Source organism: Suncus etruscus, chromosome 4 (genome assembly GCF_024139225.1).
Source record: "Suncus etruscus isolate mSunEtr1 chromosome 4, mSunEtr1.pri.cur, whole genome shotgun sequence".
In the NCBI taxonomy this organism is placed as follows: Eukaryota; Metazoa; Chordata; class Mammalia; order Eulipotyphla; family Soricidae; genus Suncus; species Suncus etruscus.
Genome location: NC_064851.1, coordinates 51,608,871 through 51,630,453, shown reverse-complemented (window position 1 = coordinate 51,630,453; position 21,583 = coordinate 51,608,871). Strand labels below are relative to the sequence as shown.

Sequence of the window (21,583 nt, the reverse complement as noted above, 5' to 3'; positions counted from 1 at the left end):
TAGAAAACTTATTTTTCTCTCTAGAACTGTTCATGAAGTTTTTGGAGTTATGGTAAGTATTACTCATTACCTTGGAAACAAAATTTATAAAACATAACAGCTGTACTATCAAGTACAGCTACTGGTACCAGTCAAGTAGTACCAGTCAAGAATTGCACCACAGTAAGGAGAAGGAAGAGTGGGCATATACCTTATAAATCCGAACATACTCTTCAATGCTCAAGTCCCGAAATCTTTGCCACAGTGCAAGTGCCTGTAAGTCACCCCGTTCCAACTGCTGGAAGAACTCCTGTGCTGATTTTGTTATCCTTTCATCTTCTCTTACTTCTTTATTAATTTGTACATAAATCTAAAAATACAAGAATATATCACTAGTCACCATTACCTTCAATAAACAGAAGAAAACAAAACACATCTTTTTTTTGTTTGTTTCTTTGTTTTTTGTTTTTTGGGCCACACCTAGCATTGCTCAGGGGTTACTCCTGGCTGTCTGCTCAGAAATAGCTCCTGGTAGGCACGGAGGACCATATGGGACACTGGGATTCGAACCAACCACCTTTGGTCCTAGATCGGCTGCTTGCAAGGCAAACACCACCGTGCTATCTCTCCGGGCCCAACAAAACACCTCTTAAGGATTTTCATTTAAAGTTTATCAGAGTATAAATTTTCCCATTTTCTTTCACTTTTGCTATAGGCCCTTGATAAAAATACATCCCCACTTAAAATGCTTTTGATGCAAAATGTAAAATATAACACTACAAGTGAAATAATTACACTAAAATAGTTAACTAAATTTGAAAAATTAAGGAAAAGTACTAAATGTTGTATAGTGCTTAGTGACAATAATGTGTAACCTTTTTCTCTTTAATTTTTGAGGTTATAAAAGTTTAATTTAGATTACATTAAAATTTCTTTTCTAAAAAAGCCAATTATTATTCCTATACTTCCATGAGAAAAGGTCACACACACACAAAAAGGTTTGGGGATCATGGATCATGTCTGATCTAGGAATGACTCTAGAGATTTGGGGCTCAGGAGTGGCCCCTGGAGGCAATCAGGTGAACACATACATACATATGGTTTGGGGCTCAGGCCTGTCACCTTACTTTCTGTACTTTGACTTCTTCAATATCTTTTGAAATGTTCTCTAAACCTACAAAATGGGTGATATAAGAGCTCTGTGATAGCAGCTTTAATTATGTTGCCTTGTGCAATAATTCTTGACTACTGTACTCTCTTTTTTTTGGGGGGGGGCCATACCCCGTAACACTCAGGGGTTTACTCCTGGCCATGTGTTCAGAAATCGCTCCTGTCTTGGGGGACCATATGGGATGCTGGGGGATGGAATTGTGGTCCGTTCTAGGTTAGTTCATGAAGGCAGAAGCCCAACCACTTGCACCACCACTCTGGCCCCTCTCTTTGCTACTTTAGTTTTGAACCTTTTCAACAATAGGGGCAAGTTTGATCACTCTTCCAATACCAGAATACTATGTTTACAACCTAATTGTTAATTATTTCCTAATCTCCAAGATGCAATAAATGATATTAATTAGTAAACAATATTTAAACTCACACTATAGCTCAGGTACCAATAAAGTATACATACATACATACATACATATATACATACATGCATTAAATAAAAATTTTACTACAATTTGCAAGCCATTTTCCAAGAACAATAAATTTATCAGCCTGATATTATTTTCCAAAAGCTATTAGTATGAAAGTGATAAAATTGTCAAATAAACAAAGTCTTCTTTTATAGTAGTACCAAAATATCACTGCAGCAGCAATTGCATAGACAAATTATTGATGGAGAATAACTGGGATCACAGTAACATGGTTTATACTCATTTGAGTCTGCCAATAATAGAGAAAACCTTAAATATCTACCTTTTCTTGGTTTTGGAGCTACTCCTGACAGCATTCAGTGGTGGTCGAGAATCATATGGAGTGACAAGAATCAAATCCAGACTGACTGTAAGCAAGGTAGTAACTCCAGGATGTTGCTAAACAGCTCAAGGTAAAAAATAGTCTAATTGGGAGCCAGAGAGATAGCACAGCAGTAGGATGTGTATAGGCCTTGCACACAGCCACTTCAGGATGGATGGTGGATCGGTTCAAATTCTGGCATCCATATGGTTCCCTGTGCCTGCCAGGAGCGATTTCTGAGTGCAGAGCCAGGAGTTAACCCCTGAGCAGCCCCATGTGTGACTCAAAACCAAAAAAAAAAAAAAGTCTAACTGGGCTGATGGGTAGTAAAGTAGATAGGGTGTTTGCTTGCAAAAGCCAACTCAGGTTTGATCCCAGGAATCACAAATGGTCTCCCGAGCCTGCCAGGAGTGATTCCTGAGTGCAGAGCAAGAGTAACCCCTAGCTATGGTACCCAAACAAACAAACAAACAAATAAAAAATAGGTCTAATGACACAATGTTCATTTATATTTTCTACATTAAGGTCTGAGTCTGTAGACTTGAATTTCATGAAGCATTCACTTTAAAAACATTTTAAAAATAAAAAAATAGTTGCCATTGTTCAAAAAATTAAAAATGAATACAGTAAAAGTTTCAAGCACTAGGTTGGCATGTTTTATATGTAATTGTAAATAATTATAAACTTTTGATGAATAAAAATCAGAAAGGAGAAAAATTCTTTTGTTTAAAGTTAAATAAAATTTAGGTATTTAAGGTATAGTACAGATATAGACACAGGAGGAAATTTTATTTTATTTTTTATATTTTTAATCATAGTTTACAAAAATTTTTTATGATTGAGTTTCACCGTTCTTCACCAGTGCACGTTTCCTGCCACCAATGTTCCCAATTTTCTTCTCACCCTCTCCCACCATCCCCCTGCCTGCCTTGGGGACAAGATTTTACTCCCTCCCACATACAATGGTTTGCACTATTGCTAATGGCAGGGTACCATGTATATTAGCTTTTCTCCTTTCAGCACTCAGTTCTTATCCAGATAGATCAGTTCTAACTACATTGTCAGAACGAATAGTTCACTACCCTAACCACATTCACCACTTTGTGGCAAGCTTTCGGGAGAAAATTTTATTATTATTATTATTTTTTTTTATTTTTATTATTATTTTTTGAGGGGGTACATCCAGGAATTATTTCTGGCTCTGTGCTCAGAAATCACTTTTGGCAGGCTCAGAGGACTATATGAGATGCTGGGGATCGAACCCAGGTCTGTCCCAGGTAAGCCACATGCAAGGCAAATGCCCTACTGCTGTACTATCACTTCAGCCCCCTAGAACACATTTTTATTATCTTTAATTACAAAGCTTAGTGCAGAAAAATAATCATTTAGCAGAAAAGATGAAGCAATGTCTGTAGCTTTGACTGGAGAAATTGTTATTCTGGGACAAACTCTTACTCAAACACAGGGATAAACATCTCTAATCTAATCTAATCTAATCTAATCTAATCTAATCTAATGTGTAACCAACAAAAATAGTTTAGCTGGGACCAGAGTGGTAGTATAGCAGTAGGGGCTTGCCTTTTCTTGAGACCCAGGTTTGATCCCCAACATCTCATATAGAACCTGAGACTGCTAGGAGTAATGCCTGAGTGCAGAGCCAAGAGTAAGCCCTGAGCACCACCTTGCAGGTGTGGCCCAAAAACTGAAAAAAGTTGAAAAGAAAATGATTAAAGCAATGTCTTAGTCTAATCTGATATGTCACCAATGTGGCTGACTTATTTGTGACAGCATATGACATTCTTCTTGTGAAGCTTGAAGGCAGAGTTAACACAGGAAATGAGGCTGAATAAAGCAAATTAGGTAAGTAGTCATACTTAACAAAAGACAAGAAAAGGACTTGAAAAATTAGAACAACAACAAAAAGCATACATAGGGCCAGGGGAATAACTTAATGGGCTGGAGCACACACCTAATAAGAGGAAGGCCTGAGTTTGATCCTTGATACTACCTGGTCCCAAGTTCCCTTGGGAATGACTGTTAGCACCGAGACTAGAGTAGCCTTTGAGCACTACTAAGTGTGATTCCAATCTCCCTACCCTCAAAGTATATTCAAATTTATACTTATCTTCCTTGCCTAAACAAGAGAAAAACAAAACAAAACAAAACAAAAACAAACACAACCCATATCTTTTCTTTTCTTTTTTGGGTAATAGTTGGTGCTCAGGTTTACTCCTGGCTTTGTGCTTAGAGGTCACTTAAAAAGAAAATCTTTATTTAAGCACCATGATTACAGACGTATTTGTAGCTGGGTTTCAGTTACCAAAAAGAAAACCCCCCTCACCAGTGCAATCTTCCTATCACCAATGCCCCCCTCATCTCCCTCCTACCTCATCACGTGCCTGGATTCGAGAAGGTAGTCTATTTCACTCACTACCACTGTCATTATGGTTGTTAGTGTAGTTATTCCTCTAACTGCATTCATCACTTTTTGTGGTAAGCTTCATATCATGAGCCAGCCCTTCGAGCCCTCTTCTCTACTGTCTCTAGGTATTATTATAATACTTTTATTTTTCTTAAATCCCACAGATGAGACTATTCTGTGTCTACCTCTCTCCTTCATGATTTATTCCATTCAGCATAATAGTTTCCATGTCCATCCATGTATAGAAAAATTTCATGACTTCATTTTTCCTGACAGCTGCATAATATTCCATTATGTATATGCACCACAGTTTCTTTAGCTACTCATCTGTTGTTGGGTCTCTGGGTTGTTTCCAGATTCTGGCTATTGTATATAGCACTGCAATGAATATAGATGTGAGGAAGGCATTTTTGTATGGTGTTTTTGTGTTCCTAAGATATATCCCTAGAAGTGGCATAACTGGACCATATGGAAGCTCAATTTCTCCACATTTTTGAAGGGGTTAGATTGTTTTCTTTTCTTTCTTTCTTTTTTTTTTTTTTGGGGGGGGGGTCACACCCAGCAGCGCTCAGGGGTTACTCCTGGCTCTATGCTTATAAATCACTCCTGGCAGGCTCAGGGGACCATATGGGATGCTGGGATTTGAACCGCTGTCCTGCATGCAAGGTAAATGCCCTACTTCCATGCTATCTCTCCGGCCCCTAGATATTTTCTCTTAAGTTGTCAGTACCTTGTATATCTTAGATATTAGCCCCTTTTCTGATGAGTATTGGATGAATAGTTTCTCCCATTCTGTGGGTGGTCTCTGTATCTTAGTCACTATTTCCTTTGAGGCACAGAAGCTTCTAAGCTTAATATAGTCCCCTTTGTTTATCTCTGGTTACCCTTGTTTGTAAAGTGAGGTTTCCTCCTTTATATACGATGCCTTTAGTCACATTATCATGGAGTGTTTTACCTACATGTTCTTCTATATACCTTGTGGTTCAGGGTCTGATATCAAAGTCTTTAACCCATTTGGATTTGACCTTTGTGCAGGGTCTTAGATGGAGGTCTGAGTTTGTTTTTTTGCGTGAGGCTGACCAGTTGTCCCAACACCACTTGTTGAAGAGACTTTCCTTGCTCCATTTTGTGTTTCTTGGCCCTTTGTCAAAGATTGATTGTATGTCTGGGGAATATTCTCTGAATACTCAAGTCTATTCCATGAGGTCTATATTTATACCAATACTATGCTGTTTTAATGACTATTGCTTTGTAGTACAATATAATGTTGGGAAAAATGAGGCCTCTCACTTTTTTCCCCTAAGGCTTGCTTTTGCTATTTGTGGGTATTTATTGTTCCAAATGAATTTCAGGAGTGTCTGATCCACTTCTTTGAAGATGTGATGGGTAGAGATCACTTCTGGTGATGCTTGGGGGAACTGATGTGGTGCTGGGGATGGAACTTCAGTTGGCCACAAGCAGGGCAAGAGTATTAGCCATTGTACTTTCACTCCTGCCCCAAAATGTATTTTTCCAAGTCTAAATGAACATGTTAATACTAGAAGAAAGTTAATTTGCATATGTCATTTGCATATAAAATGACAAAAAAAGCTATTTCTGTGCTGAAGATTGTGATTTTATTATAAAAAAAATCCTATGCTAAGGAAAATATTATCCAAAACAAATTCATATAGCAAGAAATGAAACATTTGAACTAGCAGAAATATGGTCCGGTTCCTCCACCATACTCCAAAAAAAAATAATGGCCATCAATAACAATACCAGTTAGCCCAGTCTAAGCTGATACCTCTACGGCCTCGATGGCAAACCTATGGCACACGTGCCAGCAGTGGCACGCGAAAACCTTGCAGCTGGCACGCGGGAAGGTCCGCAATTAAGATATGCTGCTCGGCGGGAGTTGAGTGTGCTGGTGTCTGCTTTGCAGCTCACCTGGCAACAGGGCTGGACTGGCCATTGGGAAAACCGGGCATTGTGCGGCAGTTTGGGCACTCAGGCTCAAAAAGGTTAGCCATCAGTGCTCTATGGTATTATCAGAAAGGGTAGAGGGGCAGATTCTCCTTTCTGCATCAATTATAGCAGCCCAACAGAAGCGGTCAGCTCCACAACTTAACAGCTCAAACTTTCAAGCTACCAAATTTGTTCCAGATCTCTAAATCCTGGACCATGACACAGGTTGAAGCATCTCAATTCTTTCTAGTAGGACCAGCCCAATAGTGTCACAGGAAATCTTATGGGAAAGTTACATAGTAATCTACCAATATTAATTGAACAAGCTGTCAAATTATGGTGTTATAATAAAAGTTAGAAAAAAAAAAAAAAACCCTTTGGATTTGAAAATAAAAAAAGATTCCCATCTAAAATAAAAGCCACATTCTCCTGTGTTTTAAGGACTGGTGTTATTAAGAATTAAAAGGGTTAGATAGTACAGTGGTTAGGGAGTTTATTTTGTACATATTAGAACACCCTGGTTTAATTTCTCTGTCCCCCCAAAACCCACTTGGAGTGATCTTTATGCACAGCAAAAGAGTAAACCCTGGTCACTACCATGTGTGGTTCAAACATTAAAAAAATGTTGAAGCACTTTATAATATTGTTTCTTGCCAACTTACTTCAAAGAGATGCTGTAAAGGATTAGACTGCAGTTTTTCTTCATAGCCAAACAATTGGAAGCCTGTCCCCAGAAGTCCTATCAAAATAATTCATAAATGAGAGATTATAAACTGAACAGCAGACAATAAGATAGCTCTATAAAAGTAAATTATAAAAAGATCAACCTATCAAAATTAAATATCCTAAAAAAATTGCAAGATATTATATAATCTTTTGCTACCCCATAAAATGACACACATAACATCAATCACAAATTCAATAAAACAGACTGCTAGAAGTAATTTCACAGAAACCAATACCTATAAAAACATCAAACGTAGAGTTTAAGATTAATTTATCTTTGTATGAGCAGTGCCCAGCACCACCCCAAAAACAATAAAAAAAAACACAACCATTTATTGAGTAGTTTATCTGTGAAAGGACATTATGATTATTAGACACTGGACTCTGGAATTCTATGAGAACTAAAGGAAAATAACCTCAGAAGTTATTAAATAAACTCAAAAGTGTTATAAAACTTGTAGATATTAAGATTAAAGGTAAAAATTGGCTTGGTGTTAAAAGTTCCTAAATAGAAGGAAAACAATACAAAGTAGAACTACAGGGGCCAGAGTGCTAGCACAGTGGATAGGGAGTTTCATATGCTATGAGTTCTTCACTATCTTAGCAACTTGAACTATCTTATCATACCTTTATTATTTCTATTAATATCAAAAGACTCATGATATAACACCAGAGACATTTTGTAGCACACAGCTACTAGGATTTTAATCCTCTTTTCCTCTTTTCTTTTTGATACCCTTTTCCCTCACTACTACAAAATTTAAGAAGATGCCAAAGTATAACAGTTTGTACAGCTAGATTTACTTTTACTTCTGTCATTCCCTTCTATACTGAATTAGCAGATATAAATACTTTAAATTAAACAACAAAAGCCTATATTTATTAGGTCCTTTTCTGAATGCATGAACTCTAAAATGTAGTAGTGTGGTGAGACATATTTAAATAAACTGTTTTATGCAAAGTAGCCATTAGAAAAAAAAGTATAAGGCACTATTTCACACAACGGTATTCTGCCTATATTTTGTTTGGGTGATCAAAGAACTATTAAGAGAAATTAAACTCAACAATGACATAAAGAATTAAATCTTAATCTTACTTACCAAATTGCATACCCCAATCTCCAAGGTAATTCATTCTTGTTACCTGATGTCCTATAGCTTCATTGAGATTTGCTATAAAATTTCCTAGTAATGAATAAAACATTTCTCACTAATGATCAATTTTGGCATAAGGACCACTTATGACCTACTATTATCAAAACATACCACATAAAATACTTTTGGCAAAATTTAGTAACTTTTAAAACAAACATTAATCATTGTATTTTCATTTATGTTAGGGAAAGGGAGTAAGAAATGATGCTAAAAGCAGATATTTCAAAGAATATTAAAATTATTTACAAGAATAGAATTTTCTCCAATTAGTGGGGATGGGAACAAGTTCAAATAGTTGTTATTCCAAGTCAATTTCAAGGAGAGAAAAATAACAGACTCAGTAAGTAACAAGTAAGTTCTAGGGTATAATTTTGGATATTTCATATTCATTTAATCCAGGGCATCTTTAACAGACCAAACTCTACACACTATTTAATGTTCTATAAAAATCCCCCCCCTTTTCACTATAATGGATTTAATTTTCTCTTTAATACATGACTTATTTTCCAGATTTCTTACTACTATATTTTCCCTAAATATACTATCTTCAATAGGAACTATCTTCAGTTGGCACTCATAAAGTTATTTCTATTTTATCTCATCACTTATTATCTCATAAATCCAACTGAAGAATTTAAGTGAGACTTCTGGAATTAAGCTACCTAATTTTATTTTATTTTATTTTATTTTATTTTGGTTTAGGGGTCACACCAGGTGGTGCTCGAGGGGTACTCCTGGTTCTGCAGTCAGGCTTGGAGTTCTCCTGGCAGGCTTGGAGAACCATGGGTTGCCAGGATATGAAATACTATCTGTCCTGGATTGGCTGTGTGCAAGGCAAAGGCCCTACACCTGTGCTATCTGCCCCTAGCTACCTAATTTTAAATACTGACTCTCTGTACTTGCCATGTAATTCAAAGAAAGAAAAAAAATCTTTAATCACCGTGAGTTACAAAGTTAATTCATGACTGGGTTTCAGGTATACAATGTTCCAACATCAATTCTCTCATCAGTCTTCACTTACCTCTGCCAATGTACTCAGTCATCCCCACCATCATAACCACCCACCCCAGCCTGCCTCTACAGCAAGCACTTTTTCCTTTTAAATATTGTGGTTTACAATACTATTACTGATAGGATGTCATGCCTATCACTACCTCCTAGGGAAAAAGAAATTTCTGATGTCTAAATATCTTTATCCATAGATAAGTTGCTAATACTTAAGAAGTAGGCCTGTTTGTGTAACATAATAAACGAAAATCTTTAACATAAAAAATAATAAGATGTATTGTGTATTCAATAAAACTATGACTTCTAAGTACATTTTTTGGCCATACCCAGCGATAATCAAGGATAACGCCTGGTGCTGCATCTTTGTACTGCTCCTGGCAGTGCTTGGTGGACCATATGGGAATGAACCCAGGCTGACCATGCATACTACAAGAGCCCTACCCTGCTCTAGTAGAGCTCTGGCCCAAAGTTCAAATATTTCTATTATCATTTCTATCATCATATTACTTTATTACACTTCAGAGTTTCTCTGAAGTCAATCCTGCATTTTAACTTTACTTAAGCACTTTATTTTATAAAGTATATTTCTTTTCTTTTTCTTTTTGTTTTTGGGCCACACCCGGTGACACTCAGGGGTTACTCCAGGCTCTGTGCTCAGAAGTCACTCCTGGCAGGCTAAGGGGCCCTTCTGGGATAAAATCAAACCCAGGTCAGTCTAGGGTTGGCTGTGTGCAAGGCAAATGCCTTGCCACTGTACTATCACTCTAACACCTATATTTTTTTCCTTGAATATTTTTTTGGGGGGGTGTTAAAGGGGTATGCTCAGGTGGTCCTCCAGCAATTCTTAGCCAAACAGGCTGGTATGGTAGTTCAAAGCAAGGGTTCAAGAATGTAATGCTGCTTTGGCCCTGTAGTGCTTACTGGTGGTGTTGGGCATCTTATTTGGTACATCTTCAGGGATGCACCAGAAATCGAACGAGGTCAGGTAATCTTGGGTGCCTTGAGTATATTTTTTTGAGGGGTGTAGGCACACCTGCTGTGTTCAGGACTTACTCCTGGCTCTGTGCTCAGAGATCACTCCTAGGGTTATCAATAAGATCATATATGGTATAGGGATAGAACCTAGTTCAACCATATGCAAGGCAATAAGAGCCTTACCTGATTTATTATCTTTCCAGCTTGAGCATAATTCTTATGTTCTTTTTCATTTCCTGTCATGTCCTCTATTAAAATGCTAAAAGCTCTGTAAAAGCTGACTACAGTTCAATAATAATCTATGCCATAAAGTACTCACTTCTGCAACTGATAAAAGTATTGCCAAGTGAAAGTTAAATGCATATAACAAATCTGTAGAGTGAAAGACAGATTAAAGGAGATACATTCCTGGTTCAAATCCCGGTGTCCCATATGATCCCCCGTGCCTGCCAGGAGCTATTTCTGAGCAGACAGCCAGGAGTAACCCTTGAGCACTGCCAGGTGTGGCCCAAAAACCAAAAAAAAAAAAAAAAAAAAAAAAAGGAGATATATTCCAAGTCCCTTAAAATCATAATATACAATTCTAATTATGATTTTTAAATTGGAAGGCTACATAATGCTATATTTTAGCATAGTGAGCAGGGAGTTTGCCTTGCATATAGTCAAATGGTTCAATTCCAACATCCCTTATGGTTCCCTGAGCCTGCCAGGAGTAATTTCTAAGTGCAGAAGCAGGAAAAACCCGAGTGTTGTTGGGTATGGCCCAAAACCAAACCAAACAAAAACAGTTAGAATCATTATATATATTAGTTAAAACTGATTTCTGAAATATTTATTTATTTTTCATTTCAAAACCAACTTCCATTTATTTTTTATTTTTAAAAATGTTATTAAAGCATTGTGATTCAAAAAGTTATTTACAGGATTTTAGACATACAATATTCCAGTTGACCACAGTGTCAACTTCTTTGAACCAATGTGTCCTGGTTCTCAACCATACTCTCAACTCCTCCTAGCGTCCATCTTCACAGGCAGCTTTTCAAACTCAGTTAAGTTTGAGTCTCATGATTTCAGTGTTGACTCCATGGTTTGGATATTTAGCTCTGTCATTCCTTAACACCACTGTTGTAATCCACAATGCCTCCTTCTTCTCTCTACTCTATTTCTGTCCTTATCCATATACTCTGGGTCAAGAATGATCTAGGCATTCTGCCTTTAAATGACTGTGTTCACTCATTAAGTTATTCTAAATATCACATGTAAGTGATATCATCCTATTTCATGTAATATTTAAATACATGAAGTTCATATATATTTAAGCATTTTTGGTTTCTTTCCTTCTGTTATTTAAACATTAAACCATTTAATTGTAAAATTACACATCCAATCATTTAATTGTAATATTACACAGTGCCCTAAAGGCAAGTTTAGCATTTTCTGTGAAACGAAATACACTTACCTATGATGGTAGAACGCAAATGTCCAACATGAAATTTCTTGGCAATATTAGGTGAACTACAAATAATTGAGAGTTATTTTTCTGTTTAAAGAATAAAAGTTCTAGAATTAACTAGGTCAGGCCTCCATAGTTTTAACATAACTGGCACCAAAATTAAGGTAAAGTAAGTTAAACATGAAAAACTTAGGAGCAGAAATGAAAGCACTGCAGCTAGGACATTTTCCTTGCACATACCAACCAAGGTTTGATCTCTGGCATCCCACAGACCCCTGAGCCTGCTAGGACTAATTTCTGAACACAGAGCCAGGAGTAATGTCTGAGTGACACTGGTTGTGGCCCCCAAACCAAACTGATCATGATCAGTAATTGTTATTCCTGAATCTCTGCTTAAGAATTATTTATGGGGCTCCCTGTGTGTGACACCAGGCGGGGAAAATCCGCGAAAGTACACCGGCCCAGTGGGGCTCAGCTGTGAAAGACTGTGAGTGTGACCTGTCTATGTTTGTCTACTGTCCTCTTGCGTGAAACTCTTGCGAGTGGGGCAAAAAGAGCCTCCAGAAACCTCGCTCGCCCAGACGCCATTTTCAGGGAGGGACTTCAGAGCATAAAAACCGGCTATCCTTTGCAAAAGCTGGCTCCCTGTGTGTGACACCAGGCGGGGAAAATCCGCGAAAGTACACCGGCCCAGTGGGGCTCAGCTGTGAAAGACTGTGAGTGTGACCTGTCTATGTCTGTCTACTGTCCTCTTGCGTGAAACTCTTGCGAGTGGGGCAAAAAGAGGCTCAGAGGAGCACGGCCGCTCCGCTTCGCTACGCGGCCGTGCACTCTTTCTAAGGAAAGAACTCCATTGCAACAAGAAGGAAAAATCACACTAAGAACGGCGCTATATCACAGAAGCAAACATTTCTCTCTGGACTGTCTTCTCTGTTACATGCTCGGGCCTAAGATTTGACCCAGTGTGAGGCTTCATCCACGGAGGACTCCCCTCCCTTAGAGGCAAGTCAGCCCATCCAGAAAGGGAGGAGCCAGAGGAGTGTGCTGCCTACATCATATAGACAATGAATACCACTACAACACGTAGAAAAACCCACAATACAAATGTGACAATGGGGAAACAGCGCAGGCCAGCATCAGACATAGAGAATGAAGATGACAATTCTGAGGACCAGATAATGACTGAACAACTAATCAACCTCTCAGATAAGGACTTTAGACTAGCAATATGGAAGGTGCTCAACAGACTCCAAGAAACCATGGATCGAGTTGAACAGAACACTAATAAGAACCAAGAAAATATGAAGGCAGAAATGACAAAACTCCAAACTGAAATAACATGTCAACTAACAGGCCTGAAAAACTCAGTAAACGAAGTGAATGACAAAATGGATAAGCTCTGGGACAGGGTATCAGAAGCTGAGAATAGACTTGGTGCTGTGGAAGATGAGATACATAACAATTCCATACAGCAGGAGAGATTGGACAAAAAACTTAAAGCAAATGAGCAGACAATGGAAAAATTAGTCAAAGAATGGGAACAGACGAAAATAGAAGTCTATGATAAGATCAACAGAAACAACTTAAGAATCATTGGAGTCCCAGAGACCCAGGAAGAAAATTTCCAGGAAGAATCAATGGTCAAGAACATCATTAAAGAGAAACTTCCAGAGCTAAAGAATATATGTGATCAAATCCTGCATGCCCGAAGAGTACCAACCAAAAGAGACCCCAGAAAAACCACCCCAAGACACATCCTAGTCACAATGACAAATCCCACAGATAGAGACAGAATTCTGAAAACAGCAAGATCAAAAGGGGAAATCATGTTCAAGCAAGCTTCCCTGAGATTTACAGCAGACCTGTCACCAGAAACGCTCAATGCCAGAAAGCAGTGGTGGGATATTGTGACAAGACTGAATGAAATGAATGCTTCACCCAGAATACTATACCCAGCAAAACTCACTTTCCGGTTTGATGGAAGAATACATGGTTTCACAGACAAAAAACAGCTCAGAAACTTCACAGACACAAAACCAGTCTTAAGAGAAAAACTGAAAGACCTAATCTAAGACAAGACTACCCAAAAGACACACCAAATTTTGAAATAAAGATGGCGTTAAATCCCAGGACAATTCTTTCTCTCAACGTCAATGGACTAAATGCACCAGTTAAGAGACACAGAGTGGCTAAATGGATCAAAAAACTCAATCCAACCTTCTGCTGCCTACAAGAAACGCACCTGAATAGTCAGAACAAACATAGACTCAAAATAAAAGGCTGGAGAAAAGTTATCCAAGCAAACAACACCCATAAAAAAGCTGGAGTGGCCATACTAATATCAGATAATGCAAACTTTATACTCAGGAAGGTTGTAAGGGACAAAGACGGACATTTTATATTAATCAAGGGGTACGTAGAGCAGGAAGAATTCACTCTCCTAAACATATATGCACCGAATGAGGGGCCAGCAAAATATTTAATACAACTGCTGACAAATCTGAAAAATAATATCAACAACAACACAATAATTGTGGGGGACCTAAACACGGCTTTGTCAACACTGGACAGGTCAACCAGACTGAAACCCAACAAGAATATACTAGACCTGAGGAGAGAAATGGAAGAAAGAGGCCTAGTGGATATATATAGGACACTCCATCCCCAGAAACCTGGATACACATTCTTCTCCAATGTACATGGGACATTCTCCAGGATAGACTACATGCTGGCACATAAAACATACCTCCATAAGATCAAGAGGATAGAAATTTTGCAGACTACCTTCGCTGACCACAAGGCTCTGAAATTATTTGTGAACTCCAAAGGGACTCAGAAGAAACACTTTAACACCTGGAAGTTAAACAGCCTCATGCTCAATAACCAGTGGGTCCGAGATGAAATCAAGGAGGAAATAAAAAGGTTCCTGGAAACAAATGACAATAAAGACACAAACTCTCAGAACTTATGGGACACAGCAAAAGCAGTACTGAGAGGAAAATTTATAGCTTTGCAAGCACACATCAGGAAGGAAGAAGGAGCTTACCTGAGTAGCTTAATGACACAGCTAATAGAACTAGAAAATGCTCAACAAAAGGACCCAAGAACAGGAAGACAGAAGGAAATAACAAAGCTGAGAGCAGAAATCAACGAAGTGGAAACTCAAAAAACAATCCGAAAGATCAACGAAAGCAGAAGTTGGTTCTTTGAAAAACTAAACAAGATTGATAGACCACTGGCAAACCTAACAAAGAAAGAGAGAGAGAGAAACTTGATAACTCGTATCAGGAATGAAAAAGGAGAGATCACTACTGATATGACAGAGATTCAAAGGGTAATCAGAAACTACTTTGAAAAACTCTACGCCACTAAAAATGAGAACCTGGAAGAAATGGATAAATTCTTGGACTCTTATAATCTTCCACGGTTGAAGGAAGAGGATGTAGCATATCTAAACACCCCCATCACCATTGATGAAATTAAAACAGTAATCAAATGTCTGCCGAAAAACAAAAGCCCAGGTCCAGATGGATTCACTAATGAATTCTATCAAACTTTCCAAGAGGAACTACTGCCAATCTTGGCAAGACTCTTTCATGAAATTGAACAAACAGAAACACTTCCAAATAGCTTTTATGAAGCCAACATCACCTTGATACCTAAACCAGACAGAGACGCTACCAAAAAAGAAAATTACAGACCAATATCACTGATGAATGCAGATGCAAAGATCCTCAACAAAATCCTGGCAAATAGGATTCAATGCCTCATTAAGAAGATCATCCACTACGATCAAGTAGGTTTCATCCCAGGAATGCAAGGCTGGTTTAACATCCGTAAATCTATCAACATAATACACAACATCAATAACAAGAAAAATAAAAACCACATGATCATATCAATAGATGCAGAGAAAGCATTTGATAAGGTCCAACACCCATTCTTGATCAAAACTCTCAGCAAGATGGGAATGGAGGGAACCTTTCTCAATATAGTGAAGGCCATCTACCACAAGCCAGTGGCAAATATTATCCTCAATGGAGAAAAACTGAAAGCCTTCCCTCTAAATTCTGGCACAAGACAAGGCTGTCCTCTCTCACCACTCCTATTCAACATAGCACTGGAAGTACTTGCTATAGCGATTAGGCAAGAAAAGGATATCAAGGGAATCCAGATAGGAAAGGAAGAAGTCAAGCTCTCACTGTTTGCAGATGACATGATACTCTACTTAGAAAACCCTAAAGACTCTATCAAAAAGCTTCTAGAAACAATAGACTCATATAGCAAGGTGGCAGGCTACAAAATTAACACACAAAAATCAATGGCCTTTCTATACACCAACAGTAATAAAGAAGAAATGGACATTAAGAAAACAACCCCATTCACAATAGTACCACACAAACTCAAATATCTTGGAATCAACTTGACTAAATATGTGAAGGACCTATACAAAGAAAACTATAAAACTCTGCTCCAAGAAATAAGAGAGGACACACGGAAATGGAAACACATACCCTGCTCATGGATTGGCAGGATTAACATCATCAAAATGTCAATACTCCCCAAGGCATTATACAGATTTAATGCCATCCCTCTAAAGATACCCATGACATTCTTCAAAGAAGTGGATCAGACACTTTTGAAATTCATTTGGAACAATAAACACCCTCGAATAGCTAAAGCAATCATTGGGAAAAAGAATATGGGAGGAATTACTTTTCCCAACTTTAAACTGTACTACAAAGCAACAGTTATCAAAACAGCATGGTATTGGAATAAGGATAGGTCCTCAGATCAGTGGAATAGGCTTGAATACTCAGAAAATGTTCCCCAGAGATACAACCATCTAATTTTTGATAAAGGAGCAGGAAATCCTAAATGGAGCAGGGAAAGCCTCTTCAACAAGTGGTGTTGGCACAATTGGATAGCCACTTGCAAAAAATTAAACTTAGACCCCCAGCTAACATCATGTACAAAGGTAAAATCCAAATGGATTAAAGACCTCGATATCAGCCCCAAAACCATAAGATATATAGAACAGCACATAGGCAAAACACTACAGGACATTACAGGCATCTTCAAGGAGGAAACTGCACTCTCCAAGCAAGTGAAAGCAGAGATTAACAGATGGGAATATATTAAGCTGAGAAGCTTCTGCACCTCAAAGGAAATAGTGCCCAGGATACAAGAGCCACCCACTGAGTGGGAGAAACTATTCACCCAATACCCATCAGATAAGGGGCTAATCTCCAAAATATACAAGGCACTGACAGAACTTTACAAGAAAAAAACATCTAACCCCATCAAAAAATGGGGAGAAGAAATGAACAGACACTTTGACAAAGAAGAAATACGCATGGCCAAAAGACACATGAAAAAATGTTCCACATCACTAATCATCAGGGAGATGCAAATCAAAACAACGATGAGATACCACCTCACACCCCAGAGAATGGCACACATCACAAAGAATGAGAATAAACAGTGTTGGCGGGGATGTGGAGAGAAAGGAACTCTTATCCACTGCTGGTGGGAATGCTGTCTAGTTCAACCTTTATGGAAAGCGATATGGAGATTCCTCCAAAAACTGGAAATCGAGCTCCCATACGATCCAGCTATACCACTCCTAGGAATATACCCTAGGAACACAAAAATACAATACAAAAACCCCTTCCTTACACCTATATTCATTGCAGCTCTATTTACCATAGCAAGACTCTGGAAACAACCAAGATGCCCTTCAACAGATGAATGGCTAAAGAAACTGTGGTACATATACACAATGGAATATTATGCAGCTGTCAGGAGAGATGAAGTCATGAAATTTTCCTATACATGGATGTACATGGAATCTATTATGCTGAGTGAAATAAGTCAGAGAGAGAGAGAAAAACGCAGAATGGTCTCACTCATCTATGGGTTTTAAGAAAAATGAAAGACACCCTTGTAATAATAATTTTCAGACACAAAAGAGAAAAGAGCTGGAAGTTCCAGCTCACCTCAGGAAGCTCACCACAAAGAGTGATGAGTTTAGTTAGAGAAATAACTACATTTTGAACTGTCCTAATATTGAGAATGTATGAGGGAAATGTAGAGCCTGTTTAGGGTACAGGCGGGGGTTGGGTGGGGAGGAGGGTGATTTGGGACTTGGGTGATGGGAATGTTGCACTGGTGATGGGTGGTGTTCCTTTTATGACTGAAACCCAAACACAATCATGTATGTAATCAAGGTGTTTAAATAAAAAAAAAAAAAAAAAAAAAAGAATTATTTATGGTGGAACATGGGGGACTGTATGTGGTACTAGAGATTGAACCAGATATGTATGGCAAGAACTTTAGTTACTGTATTATATCATTCTGGCCCAAAGTAGATACATTTGAGGGTTGATAAAAAGTAAATAATCCAGCTATTGTTCTGAATAAATAATGTGGATCATTAAAAATACAGTTTGCTAATTCTCAAACCCATAATTCTTTAAAAATTTTTGACAATCCCTCAAATTGTTTATAATGTTAGTATCTAACAATATTCATAGTATCATATAAAACTAAAAACAGATTCATCATTCCAATTTTCAAATGATATACTTATCACTCCAGTGTGTGCTTGAATTTATAATGAATCATTTATCATGAGTAAATGCCTATAGAACACTCTACCTCTTCAGTTTTATGCATTAATTCATTTAATACTCATAAGATCTATGATGTAAGGTACATCTAATTATTTATAAATGAGAGAATCGAGGCAAGAAGAAAACAACTGGTGCAAATGGTACAATTTCCTTATGAATCTTGAACATGGGTTGCTAAGCCTGTGTAAATGTATTATTATACTATTCGTGATATTTTGAGCTATGTTTGAAAATCTTTAAAATTTCAATATTAGGAAGAGATATGAATTAGTTTAAAATACTGGTCAAAGGTGGATAACTTAAAAGCTTTAATTTTGGCTTGCCTCCAACATCTTATTTTTTAATTTGTATAATTAAAACACATATAGTTTTCATTTATTTGTTTTGCTTTAGGGCCACATCTGGTGGAATTAAGGGGTTACTCAGGCTCAGGAGACCATATAGGATGCTGGGAAATGATCCAGGTCAGCCAGATGCAACACAAATGCCCTACCCATTGTACTATGGCTGCAGTCCAAATTATACATATGTGTACTTTTTTAAAAAGAATATCATAAAAAAAAAAAGTCCTTGGGCCAGAGATATGATTCAGCAACGAAGGTGCTTGCCTCGCACATGGCTGACCTGAGTTTGATTCTTGGTATTCTATATGGTGCCCCAAGTGTGGAAGGACTAAATTCTGAGCACAGAACCAGAAGTAACCCCTGAGCCAGGTGTGATTCCCCACCACCAAAAAAAAAATTTAATTTATACATTTGTTATTAAGACTATCAAAAAGGGGTTGGAGAGATAGCACAGTGGTAGGGTGTTTGCCTTGCACGCGGCCAATCTAAGACGAACCTGGGTTCGATTCCTGGCATATCATATGGCCCCCTGAGCATGCCAGGGGCAATTTTTGCTGATCACAGAGCCAGGAGCGATCTGAGCTTTGAGAGCCGTGTATGGCCCAAAAACAAAAGCCCCCCCCCCCCCAAAAAAAAAGGACTACTGAAAGGTCTATTAAATCTTAAAGCTAATTTAAGGTAGTTAAAAATGTTCTACATTATAAATATAAGGTGCTGTTTTGTGATAATCAATTTGCTTAAATTTGGGGCTGGAGAGACAGTAAGGTTTTCTTTGCATGTAATGACCAGTTTGATCCCTGGCACCTATCTGGTCCTGAATCTGCCAGGTGTGATCCTTGAGTGAAAATCCAGTAAATCATGAGCACTACTAGGTGTAGTCCCATAACAAAATTAATTTATTTAAAATTCTTTTTTGTTGTTGTTTTTTGGGGGAGGTGTCCACAACTGGTGACACTCAGGGATTACTCCTGGCTATGCACTCAGAAATTGCTTCTGGCTTGGGGGAGCATATGGGATACCAGGGGATCGAACCGAGGTCTGTCCAGGGTCAGCCATTTGCAAGGCAAATGCCCTACTGCTGTGCTATCGCGCCAGCCCCCAAATTCTTCATATAAAATAGTACCTATTATCTCTTTGCAAATACCATTAAACTGAAGAGCCAGCTGTTCTAAAAAACTGTCAAATATTTAGGTTAAAATTCTTTTAAAGAATCAGGGATATAAGCTCAGTTGCATTTGTGAAGCTCTGGGTTTAATCTCCAGCACTAACAGGCTGAGGGAACAGAAGTCAAAAAAAGAAAAACATGATCATTATCTACCAAATTTTATGAAATAGTGGTCTTTTCTTTATTTTTTCTGTTTTTGAATGAATGATGTTTAGGGCTAACTCTTGGCTCTGTACTGAGAAATTAATCCTGGTGGTGCTCAGTGAACCATATATGGACTGGGGTTGGGGACTGAATCTAGGTCAGCCTTACATAAAAGAAAGGCCTTTACCTGCTGTTTTATCTCTATAGTCTCAATAGTTCAAAATTTGTAGTTCAAAGCTTAATAATCAATTCTCTGTGGTTTTAAAAAACATAATTTCACTGCTTTTAAATGTCTATACATAGTTTATAAACCCCCAGGTAATAATAATAATAATGAATCAATACATTTATTTGCTCAGACAGTTCAATTAACCAACATATAAAATGGCTAGGTACTTACCTAAATTCAACCACAATTTTTTTCTGAGGAAGATCAGAAAAAAGTTCACTTTTTAATCCATATTTTGAACCATCATTGATTACTTGCTGTAACACTGTCTAAAAAAATAAAAGTTATGAGATTTAATGATTAAAACAAAAATTTTACATTACTGTCAGCTGCACCACCTTCCGTTGCTAATGTTAGTCCAAGTGTTAATAAGCATCTAAGGCGGGAAGTGTCTGTGTCCTTTTATGGCATGGATATTCATCTGTATAAAAAAATCAATGCTAGAAATTCTTTTTTTTTTGGTTTTGGTTTTTGAGTCACACCCGGCGTTGCTCAGAGGTTACTCCTGGCTGTCTGCTCAGAAATAGCTCCTGGCAGGCACGGGGGACCATATGGGACACCAGGATTCGAACCAACCACCTTTGGTCCTGGATTGGCTGCTTGCAAGGCAAACGCCGCTGTACTATCTCTCCGGGCCCAATGCTAGAAATTCTTAAAGACAAGAAAACTAAAGTTTAAAGAAGTTAAATACCAGGTGCAGAGCAATACAGTAAAACTAGCAGCAGCACCTAATACAGTAGTGCCAATCACTCAGGCACTACTATAAACATTGCATGTATTAACTCATTTATTTTCTACAACTCAAAGAGATAAAATTTTTTTTAAAAAAGGAAAGAAAATCACAGAGAGGTTAAACAACTTATTCAAGATCAAAGTCATACTGACTATTTTAGTCATGTAGAATGATCTCTGAGCAGTGATTTGGAGCACTGAATGTGAGCCAAAATTAGAAAAACAAAACAGTAAGTTAAAAATGAGCTTCTGTTTTGTCATTATGACTGATTTATCTAATCATTCAAATAAGAAACAATACAAGAGAGTAGCAATTACAACAAGTTCTGCCAAAGTGGGATATGGTGCTTTGTAAGCATGTAAATGCAAGAGTTAAAAAACACACTGTCTGGATACAATCACCTAATTTTTGATAAAGGAGCAAGAAATCCAAAATAGAGAAGGGAAAGCCTCTTTAACAAGTGGTGTTGGCACAACTGGTTAGCCACTTGCAAAAAAGCAAACTTAGACCCCCAGCTAACATCACATACGAAGGTAAAATTCAAATGGATTAAAGACCTGGATCTCAGACCTGATACCAAAAGGTATATAGAACAATATGTAGGTAAAACACTCCATGACATTGAGACTAAAGGCATCTTCAAGGAGGAAACTGCTCTCCAAACAAGTGGAAGCAGAGATAAACAGATGGGAATATATTAAGCTGAGAAGTTT

At 37.8% G+C, this 21,583-nt stretch overlaps 1 protein-coding gene across 1 annotated transcript in view; it reads right to left on the bottom strand.

The window, feature by feature from the left end:
- Window positions 1-21,583, bottom strand: part of RARS2 (arginyl-tRNA synthetase 2, mitochondrial) — a 63,562-nt gene that overhangs the window by 23,039 nt on the left and 18,940 nt on the right. Inside the window, exons 5-9 of the mRNA XM_049772222.1 lie at window positions 20,309-20,406; window positions 11,627-11,682; window positions 8,131-8,214; window positions 6,967-7,043; window positions 191-349 (exon numbers count right to left, since the gene is read on the bottom strand). Of these exons, the coding sequence (XP_049628179.1) occupies window positions 191-349; window positions 6,967-7,043; window positions 8,131-8,214; window positions 11,627-11,682; window positions 20,309-20,406 (474 nt within the window). The remainder of the gene's footprint in view (window positions 1-190; window positions 350-6,966; window positions 7,044-8,130; window positions 8,215-11,626; window positions 11,683-20,308; window positions 20,407-21,583) is intronic.